General features: G+C 33.2%; 1 protein-coding gene across 1 annotated transcript; it reads left to right on the forward strand.

Annotated features, from left to right (window-relative positions):
* The first annotated feature begins 3,400 nt into the window (after positions 1 to 3,400).
* LOC127283040 (uncharacterized) lies at positions 3,401 to 6,210 on the forward strand. The gene is made up of 4 exons (XM_051307693.1): positions 3,401 to 3,560; positions 3,677 to 3,721; positions 5,812 to 6,092; positions 6,154 to 6,210. The coding sequence occupies exons 1-4, from the start codon at positions 3,401 to 3,403 to the stop codon at positions 6,208 to 6,210; spliced, it is 543 nt and encodes a 180-aa protein (XP_051163650.1).
* The last annotated feature ends 5,509 nt before the right edge of the window (positions 6,211 to 11,719 follow it).

Raw genomic sequence — 11,719 nt, forward strand, 5'->3', positions numbered from 1 at the left:
TATAAATGAGTGAATAAATGAATGAATGAATAAATAAATAAATAAAAAAGTAATTGAATAAATAAATGAATGAATAAATAAATATGTAAATAAATAAATAAATTAATTAACAAATTAATAAATATGTAAATGAGTAAATAAATAAGTAAATGAATAAATAAATTAATTAACAAATTAATAAGTATGTAAATGAGTGAATAAATAAATAAGTAAATGAATGAATAAATAAATAAGTAGATAAATAAATAAATTAATTAATTAACAAATTAATAAGTATGTAAATGAGTGAATAAATAAATAAGTAAATGAATGAATAAATGAATAAATAAATAAATAAAAAAGTAATTGAATAAATAAATGAATGAATAAATAAATAAGTTGATAAATAAATAAATAAATTAATTAATTAATTAATTAACAAATTAATAAGTATGTAAATGAGTGAATAAATGAATGAATGAATAAATAAAGAAATAAAAAAGTAATTGAATAAATAAATGAATGAATAAATAAATAAGTAAATAAATAAATAAATTAATTAATTAATTAACAAATTAATAAATATGTAAATGAATAAATAAATAAGTAAATGAATAAATAAATTAATTAACAAATTAATAAGTATGTAAATGAGTGAATAAATAAATTAGTAAATGAATAAATAAATAAGTAAATTTATAAATAAATAAATTAAATAATTAATAAATAAATTAATAAATAAATATTTAAAAAATTGTATAACATGGACCATATAATAATTAATAAAACAGATTTTTTTCCACAAAGAATAAAGAATGTTCGGCGTACAAAAAATAATGGTAGATTTTTATCTATACACCAACAGCCGGTTTGCCATCGTAATTATTATTCAAAAAAAAAAAAAAAAAAAACAGGAATTAACAACCTGAATTTGATACGAAGTCATCTCGTGCCAATAATCGAATTTCCAAAAGGCGGAGGGCCTCTCGTTCGTTCGCAATTTTAACGATCGGTTCGAATTAAAAGTTACTCATAAAATTAATTAGCGCCACCGTCGTGACTACGTAATGAATCCCACTTCATATATATACATATATAAAACATGTGTTAAACTTTTACGAATCCTAATAAAGCGATGTGATCCTAAACCATTCACAAGGTGGAACAAATTAATTTCAATTCTTGTCTCCCTCCTCGTGTACAATGTCAGTCGAATTAATTAATTTAACTAAATTAATTAAATTTTACTAAATTATTTTAACTAAATTAAATAAATTTAATTTAATAAATTTAACAAAAATAATTTAACTAAATTAATTTTTACTTTATTTAATTAAAAAGTATGAGTTTTTAAATTGTGCTAAAATTAAAAAAAAATGTTTTCCTTTATTTTGAGAATATAACAAAACAAATTACAAATAATGAAAAAAAAACGGTATTTTTACAGAATTTATTAGAAAAATTAACTTTACAATTGGTGGCAATTTGAGACGAATTTTTTTTTTCTTCAACAATATTGAAAGATATATATATATATATAATACAAGTCGCTACTTATCCAGAGTTCTAAAGGAGCAAAGGAATCCGATAAAGGGTTTTTTTGAAATATAGAGAATGAGTGAGAGAGAAAGAGAAAAGCATCGGCATTTTCGCAAATGCATTATGATAATTGTGATATAATGAATTTATAATTTGCGCAAATGATACATGATGGTTTTGCGGCTCAGAACAAAATTATATGGCACAACGCTCAAACAATCTGTGTGTGTCTTTCTCTCACTCACACTAACATATACACAGTTTCTCTTTCTCTCTCTCTCTCTCTTTTCTCTCAGGTTGTCTTGTTGGTCCCGTTTTTGTTCGGACACATCGCAAAAACTTTTTCTTTTTTTTTTTTTTGCAACCAGTCACTGAAATTATTCTTCTGAAAAAAGCACACGAAAAGGGTGAGAAGTCATCTCTCTTTTCTGGGTTACTTTCTTTCCATGAAAAATATCAAGTCCTTGCCATTTTTCAAAGTGTAGTGTAATTTTTTTTTTTTTTCTGAATACTTTTTCATCATTGGAATTTTAAGTGTCATTGCCAAGGTACAACGTTGCTTTGCGTGTAAAAATGATTTATTTATCACTAGCTTTTTATTTTAATCTTCATTTCTTGATTTTTTTTTCTGTTTGCCACAAAAAAAAATAAAAGTCAACATTAATTTATTTCAATTGCATAATGTTTTGTAAAAAAAAAACGAGATTAATTATTTGTATTTGAGTGATTTGTCCGCACGTCAAGATTTAACATAAGGTAACGCCCAATCTTGATCATGCTGAGTAAAAAGCAGCATTTTGCAGTTTCTTTATACGCGAAGAAAAAAAAACTATATATAGGCAAAAGAAGAATGGTTTGGGAAAAAAAAAATTTAAGCAGGGTGTTTTTACTTTTTCGGGCATCCGGTTTCATATAATTACATAGGACTCGCGCGCTGCATACAAAACGAAAAAAAAAGAAACATAAACTCCCACTTAAAACACTCTTTGAGAGAGTATTTTTTTTTTTTCGTTTATACTCCTGCCCTATTGGCATATTACGCGCTCGACAAGAGTCCCCGAGAAATACTTTTTATGGATGAAGCATAACCATTCTACAAATTTTTAACCTAATGCGCCTACAGTGCGACTTTCGAAGATAGGAGTACTCGCATTTTGCCTGAACCACCCGTCATTGGGTTTTCTCGCCAGAGAAGAGGGAAACTGTAGAAAAACCTCTTCTGAGTACAACCGGTTTATCGACTGTCTAGTTTCGGCGGTATACATCGGACAATTAATCGACAATGTATACCGTCGCACCTAGACGTCAAACCTCCCGCTCAGAATAGCTCACGTGTCGGAAAAATCCCCGGCTGACGGGGGGCGCGAACCTCGTTCGCTCAACCCGCAAAGCCTGGAGCACCAACCAACTGAGCTATTCCGTCGGTCTTTGAGAGAGTATTAAATATTAATGTGTGCTTTATTTAAATAAACCACACACAAACCGCGGACAACAAAGATTCATGCCGATGACCAACCTATCTTCACCTCAACAACTTTTGTATATATATATATATATATATACAAAAAAGAACAAAAAAAAAAACAAAGAAAAATAATATTGGAATGAGAATGAGCGCGAAAAAAAATTATACACCGACAAACACTTTCTGCTAACGAGGGTTTATAACTTGAGGAATCATCCTGTATTAATGAGACCATGCAACATTTTTTTTTTAAAGGAGGGAAAAATCTTTTTAAATACTGTTATTTGTAATTTGTTAGCGAAATTATAACAAGAAGTAAATAATTCGACATTAAGAAAAAAAATTTATTTGATTCAAATGATCGCTTACTTGATTATTATAAAATAAATATTTATCCAAGATGTAGTACCAGTTGCTATGGTACCAGTTGCTGTGGTACCAGTTGATATGGTACCAGTTGGAGTGGTATTAGTTATAGTGATACCAATTGCTGTGGTACCAGTTAAAGTGGTACCAATTGCCGTAGTATCAGGTGGAGTGGTACCAGTTTCTGTGGTACCAGTTGCTGTTGTACTTTGTAACAATCTGTAGTACCAGTTGAAGTGGTACCAGTTGCTGTGGTGCCAGTTGGAGTGGTTGTTAGTTTCTGTGGTACCAGTTGCTGATGTACATTGTAACATTCTGTATTACTAGCTGGAGTGCTACCAGTTGCTGTGGTACCAGTTGCTGTTGTACTTTGTAACATTCTGTAGTACAAGCTGGAATAGTACCAGTTGCTGTGGTACCAGTTACTTTGGTACTTTGTAACTTTCAGTGGTACCAGTTGCTGAGGTCCCAGTTCCTTTGGTACTATGTAACTCTCTGTGGTACCAGTTGCTGTTGTACTTTGTAACAATCTGTAGTACCAGTTAGAGTGGTACCAGTTGCTGTGGTACCACTTGAAGTGGATGTTAGTTTTTGTGGTACCAGTTGATGTGGTACCACTTTTTGTGGTACCAGTTACTTTGGTACTTTGTAACTTTCTGTGCTACCAGTTGCTGTGGTACCACTTTCTGTGGTACCAGTTACTTTAGTACTTTGTAACTTTCTGTGCTACCAGTTGCTGTGGTACTTTGGTACTTTGTAACTTTCTGTGCTACCAGTTGCTGTGGTACCACTTTCTGTGGTACCAGTTAGTTTGGTACTTTGTAACTTTCTGTGCTACCAGTTGCTGTGGTACCAGTTACTTTGGTACTTTGTAACTTTCTGTGCTACCAGTTGCTGTGGTACCACTTTCTGTGGTACCAGTTACTTTAGTACTTTGTAACTTTCTGTGCTACCAGTTGCTGTGGTACTTTGGTACTTTGTAACTTTCTGTGCTACCAGTTGCTGTGGTACCACTTTCTGTGGTACCAGTTAGTTTGGTACTTTGTAACTTTCTGTGCTACCAGTTGCTGAGGTCCCAGTTCCTTTGGTACTATGTAACTCTCTGTGGTACCAGTTGCTGTTGTACTTTGTAACAATCTGTAGTACCAGTTAGAGTGGTACCAGTTGCTGTGGTACCACTTTTTGTGGTACCAGTTACTTTGGTACTTTGTAACTTTCTGTGCTACCAGTTGCTGTGGTACCACTTTCTGTGGTACCAGTTAGTTTGGTACTTTGTAACTTTCTGTGCTACCAGTTGCTGTGGTACCAGTTACTTTGGTACTTTGTAACTTTCTGTGCTACCAGTTGCTGTGGTACCACTTTCTGTGGTACCAGTTACTTTAGTACTTTGTAACTTTCTGTGCTACCAGTTGCTGTGGTACTTTGGTACTTTGTAACTTTCTGTGCTACCAGTTGCTGTGGTACCACTTTCTGTGGTACCAGTTAGTTTGGTACTTTGTAACTTTCTGTGCTACCAGTTGCTGAGGTCCCAGTTCCTTTGGTACTATGTAACTCTCTGTGGTACCAGTTGCTGTTGTACTTTGTAACAATCTGTAGTACCAGTTAGAGTGGTACCAGTTGCTGTGGTACCACTTTTTGTGGTACCAGTTACTTTGGTACTTTGTAACTTTCTGTGCTACCAGTTGCTGTGGTACCACTTTCTGTGGTACCAGTTACTTTAGTACTTTGTAACTTTCTGTGCTACCAGTTGCTGTGGTACTTTGGTACTTTGTAACTTTCTGTGCTACCAGTTGCTGTGGTACCACTTTCTGTGGTACCAGTTAGTTTGGTACTTTGTAACTTTCTGTGCTACCAGTTGCTGTGGTACCAGTTACTTTGGTACTTTGTAACTTTCTGTGCTACCAGTTGCTGTGGTACCACTTTCTGTGGTACCAGTTACTTTAGTACTTTGTAACTTTCTGTGCTACCAGTTGCTGTGGTACTTTGGTACTTTGTAACTTTCTGTGCTACCAGTTGCTGTGGTACCACTTTCTGTGGTACCAGTTAGTTTGGTACTTTGTAACTTTCTGTGCTACCAGTTGCTGAGGTCCCAGTTCCTTTGGTACTATGTAACTCTCTGTGGTACCAGTTGCTGTTGTACTTTGTAACAATCTGTAGTACCAGTTAGAGTGGTACCAGTTGCTGTGGTACCACTTGAAGTGGATGTTAGTTTTTGTGGTACCAGTTGATGTGGTACCACTTTTTGTGGTACCAGTTACTTTGGTACTTTGTAACTTTCTGTGCTACCAGTTGCTGTGGTACCACTTTCTGTGGTACCAGTTACTTTAGTACTTTGTAACTTTCTGTGCTACCAGTTGCTGTGGTACTTTGGTACTTTGTAACTTTCTGTGCTACCAGTTGCTGTGGTACCACTTTCTGTGGTACCAGTTAGTTTGGTACTTTGTAACTTTCTGTGCTACCAGTTGCTGTGGTACCAGTTACTTTGGTACTTTGTAACTTTCTGTGCTACCAGTTGCTGTGGTACCACTTTCTGTGGTACCAATTACTTTGGTACTTTGTAACTCTCTGTGGTACCAGCTGCTGTAGTACCATTTGTTGTGGTACTTTGTACGCTTCTGTGGTACCAATTGTTGTGGTACCAGTTGATGTGGTACCCGTTGCTATGGTACCAGTTGTTGTGGTACCAGTTGGAGTGGTACCAGTTGGAGTGATACCAATTGCTGTGGTACCAGTTGGAGTGGTTGTTAGTTTCTGTGGTACCAGTTGCTGTGTTGATTATTTGAGTCAAATAAATTTTGTTTCAGTGTAACAATATGTGTTATTATGAGTATTATGACAAACATAATGTTCATTTAGAATAATTATTAATTATTCCAAAAAATTTATTTGTTTATTAATTTTCCTTTGTTTTCTCAAATAATAAAATCGAAGGGCTTTTTTTAAAGAACATATGTGTTACAATTTCTCAAAGCAATTTTTTTTTCTTTTTTTATAACACCTACGCTTGATCCCAAGCACCATATAACTTGTGCGATCCACCCTAAAGATTTGAATATTAGACTTATGCGACTGTCGAAAAAAAAGAAATCTACATTTTGCTCTTTATACATTAAAGGTACACGATAAATTTTATTTTTAAAGCATAAAATTAATGTTTCCGGAACATAAAAGGTATAAACATATATTTTCAAATTTTCTTTGTATTGTAATTATCAAACCGGCGTGTAATTATATTTCAATTATATATAATAGAAAAAATATACAAAACAAATTAGAATAAAATTGCAAACATTACAAATAATAACATATATCTAGTATTATTATATTTATATTATTCATATTAAAAAATAAAATATAATTTTTTTTTCAATTTTATTATAATTTTTATTATAACAATAATTATAAATATTTTTTTTATATTTATTATATATATTTTTTTCGAGTAAAGTACGCGTATATTACTTTCGATTAAATTCGCGACACCCACGTGCAAAATCGGAAGTGACTCGCTCCTTTCATTGAATTATGTCATTTCTTTTAAACGTATGTACATATATACTATTCCAATTATAAGTATATTGAACGGTTCACTGCAACGGGTTAACTCTCTTCCGGTATTCTTTCTGTAAATATTGAATCAATGATGTGGAACACGGCGTTAAAACGTCATCATTACGTTTTTCAAATCTGTCAATGACGTAAAAGGGGATTCGTCGATATGTGACGTTCCACGAATACGGGAGTTTTATATATATATATATATATTTATGTACGCCTCTATTGTACACACCTTGAGTATACAGTTGATGATAAATTATTATATGTTGACCCAAACGTGACAAAAAAAAAAATTTACTGATACACTATTAACTTTAAAAATAGTCATTGCATTCACATTAAATGGAATTGGCAATTTTATTTTAATCGATTTTAGAAAATAGTATTGCACAATTTTTTACTGTTGTATTTTAATTATAAAGCAGTGTTTCTATTATTTTGAATAAAAATTCATCCACATTGAATAATTTGATTAATCATATATACACATATAAAAAAAAATCCCGTTGTCCTCGTGGGATGATCAGGTTTTTACTTTCAGAATGACAAATTCTTTTTTTTTTCGCAAACATTCATTGTTCATGTGATGAGTCAAAATTCAGCTGCAATAATGACTTTATTTAAGGTCAATGCACTTTTTTTTGTTATGAAAATTGAATGATTTTTATACTAATAGTTTGAAATTAAATGCAAATTCTGTAATAATATAAAAAAGACATACTTGCTCAGTACTGGGACCAGTACTATGGTACCAGTACTATGGAAGTGGTTTCTGTGGTACTACTTTCTGTGGTACCTCTTCCGGTGGTATCACTTTCTATGGTACCACTTTCTGTGGTCCCAGTTACTGTGATACTAGTTGGAGTGGTATTAGTTAGAGTGGTACCAATTGCTGTGGTACCAGTTGGAGTGGTACCAGTTGCTGTTGTACTTTGTAACAATCTGTAGTACCAGTTGGAGTGGTACCAGTTGCTGTGGTACCAGTTGTTGTGGTACTTTGTAACTTTCTGTGGTACCAGTTGCTGTAGTACCACTTTCTGTGGTACTAGTTGCTGTGGTACTTGGTAATTTTCTGTGGTACTCATTGCTGTGGTACCAGTTGCTGTTGTACCAGTTGTTGTGGTACCACATTCTGTGGTACCAGTTGCTGAGGTACTTTGTAACTTTCTGTGGTACCAGTTGCTGTTGTACCACTTTCTGTGGTACTAGTTGCTGTGGTACTTCGTAACTTTCTGTTGCACCAGTTGTTGTAATACCACTTTCTGTGGTACCAGTTGTTGTGGTACTTTATAACTTTCTGTGGTACCAGTTGCTGTGGTACCAGTTGGAGTGGTACCAATTGCTGTGGCATATTAGACCAGTTGGAGTGGTACCAGTTGTTGTTGTACTTTATAACTTTCTGTGGTACCAGTTACTTTGGTACTTTGTAACTTTCTGTGGTACCGATTCCTATGGCAACCATACGAGTTTACGACGGACAGACGGATGGACGAACACCAAAGTGAAACTATAAGGCTTTCGCGCATTAACCACGAAACTCTAATAATAGTCTCGTAAATATTGAAAATACCAAACTTTTTCTTGATGAAGCAAAAGAATAATTAATAATAACAATAATTATTATAATATAAGAATAATAATAATTATTATTATTCTAAAAATTCAAATAACAATAACATTTTATTGTAATACATTGAAAAATGAAAAAATTTAACGTTTATAATGAGAAAATTATATATTATAATGACGAAATATAAGGTTAATTCATCAAATTATTATTGCGATTGTCCTAGTTTAGTGATGGTGATAGAGCAATTCGTTTGATGAGATTCCACAGATAAAAAAGAGGTGCTGACTCACCTGGGAACGTGTCTATTATGCGAACCACTTAGCATTTTCAGCACGTGTGCCGACTGAATGAACAGGTGTCAGTGAGCGCCACAGAGAGCACTACTCAGTCAATGGGAGAGATGTTCAATCTAACAGGTCCGCGTCTGACCTTCAAAGACACACCACACACCGATTCAATATCATATTTATCAAAAAAAAAAAAATAATAATAATAATAAAATAAAAAAAAAAATTGCCTATAAAAATAATTTTTTAAAAAAATTTCATCATTTTTCATATACACACGTACGTCACACGACAACTTCATTTTTTTTTAATATTCATTAAAAATTGCATTGCAGCACGACATCTTAATTCAATATATATATGTATGCATTTTTGATTCAAAATAAATGTGTCTGTATAAATAATGTTGTAAATCAGATAAAAGATCGAATATCAAATCGACGAAAATGGATATATCTGGATTTTTCTTTGTCACATATACACAGAAACATGCATACAATCATTATGAGATATATAATAAATTGTTGCACTTTATGGCTCCAATGAGCTTTTTTGCAGAGACCACACGAAAAGCGGATTGCGGAAGAGAAAGTATATCCGTCATTCAATAAAATGACATCATCATGGTCATGGTCCTCATTTAAATTCAAATTTTTTTTTTTAAAAAAAGGCAATTCTTTTTATTCCCACTCGAACAAAATTCACTTTTTTTTGTATGTAGAGGTAAAAAAATCATTTCTTTCCAAATCAAGTATTTGGAAAAGAATTATTTTTTCTATATAATTCACAAAACAATAAATTCATCAATATTATACAATTAAAATTCACTTTTATTTGATCAGTAAACACATATAATCTAATAATAAATAAAACATTTATTTATTTAAAAAATGTGTCAATAAATTGATAAAAGAAAAAAGAAAACATTTGTTTCCAGATTTAACAATATAAAATTGATAAATAATTTCTAAATTTGTTGGAGGCTATATAAAAATTAAAATATTTATTTAATTAGAAAATGTGTTAAATATTGACAATAAATTGATAAAAAAAAAATAGGCAGAAAAAAAAGAATTGATAATAGCATATGTTTATCCAGATTGAAAAAAAAGATCTTGTTTCTTGGTATAGGTCATGATTTCTCTTTTTCCTATATAGTGATTTCGATATCGAAATGTGTCTGTGGGAATTTTTTTCCAAACTAATGACAAGGCTTGATCGCGGTGTGTATGTACATTTTTTTTTTCTTTTTTCTTTTTTGCATCCAACGCCTCCTCCGCAACGGAACCTACCGGTCTACCGTTTTCGACGCTCGAATGACTTGTCTGGCAATGAATATTATACTCTCTTTCATCTCTCTCTCTCTATCTCTCTCTCTCTCTCTCTCTCTCTCTCTCTCTCTCTCTCTCTCTCTCTCTCTCTCTTTCTCTCTGTGCGCGAATAAACGCAATTTATATACACGAAGGACAGAAAATGAAAAGGAAACGTCGGTTAGAATAAGAAGAAATGTAGAAAAAGATGTAGTGACGTCACTATGAATAAGTCAAACCATCGAGCCTTCTATGGGTTTTGGGCTTGGGAGTTCATGGTGTACCCACGGGCGACAGTATATATGTATACATACAAGAGAGTGAGAGTAGAATTTGCGAGAAAAATCATCTTGTCAAACTGCTAAGTTAACAGCACACACACACAACGTAAATTTTATGAATTGATAATGAGAGCTCTTATTCGAGAACAAAAATATGTACGAAAATTTTTGCTTCTTTTTTTTTTACTCCGTTTACACAATTTATTTGCATATATGTTAACTTAACAAAATGTGCAGTTATTGAAAAAAAATGTCAGTTAAATAAAAAAATTTGCTTAAAACTATACAGAAGTGAACTTGTTTTTTTGGGTGTGAAAAGAGAAATGGTTGCGGTATTAAAGCAACCAAAATTTTTCTGTTGCGTTAATAAAATTTTGGGTTTTTTAAATTCGGTGTGTGAATTAATGAAATTTTAACTGTTCCTAATGATCGAAAAAGTGTAAATATTTATCATCATTTTGGTTTTATAAAACTGGTTATAATTTAAGGTACCACTTTCTATGGTACCACTTTCTGTGGTACCAGTTGCTGTGATACCAGTTGGAGTGGTATTAGTTAGAGTGGTACCAATTGCTGTGGTACCAGATGGAGTGGTACCAGTTGCTGTGATACCAGTTGGAGTGGTATTAGTTAGAGTGGTACCAGTTGGAGTGGTACCAGTTGCTGTGGTACCAATTGGAGTGGTACCAGCTTCTGTGGTACCAGTTGCTGTTGTACTTTGTAACTTTCTGTGGTACCAGTTGCTGTGGTAACACTTGCTGTGGTACTAGTTGCTGTGGTACTTGGTAACTTTCTGTGGTACTACATTCTGTGGTACCTTTTCCGGTAGTACCACTTTCTGTGGTACCAGTTGCTGTGATACCAGTTAGAGTGGTATTAGTTAGAGTGGTATTAGTTAGAGTGGTACCAATTGCTGTGGTACCAGTTGTAGTGGTACCAGTTGCTGTGGTACCAATTGGAGTGGTACCAGCTTCTGTGGTACCAGTTGCTGTTGTACTTTGTCACAATCTGTAGTACCAGTTGGAGTGGCACCAGTTGCTGTGGTACCAATTGCTGTGGTACCAGATGAAGTGGTACCGGTTGCTGTAATACCAGTTGGAGTGGTATTAGTTAGAGTGGTACCAATTGCTGTGGTACCAGTTGGAGTAGTACCAGTTGCTGTTGTACTTTGTCACAATCTGTAGTACCAGTTGGAGTGGTACCAGTTTATGTGGTACCAGTTGTTGTGGTACCAGTTGCTGTGGTACTTGGTAACTTTCTGTGGTACTAATTGCTGTTGTATCAGTTGCTCTTGTACCAGTTGTTGTGGTACCAGTTGCTGTGGTACTTTGTTTTTTATGTTTTTATTTTTGTTTCATAAGAAC

The sequence above is a fragment of the Leptopilina boulardi genome, unplaced genomic scaffold (assembly GCF_019393585.1).
Source record: "Leptopilina boulardi isolate dan_hultmark-lab unplaced genomic scaffold, ZJU_Lbou_2.1 LbouV2_305, whole genome shotgun sequence".
Classification (NCBI taxonomy): Eukaryota; Metazoa; Arthropoda; class Insecta; order Hymenoptera; family Figitidae; genus Leptopilina; species Leptopilina boulardi.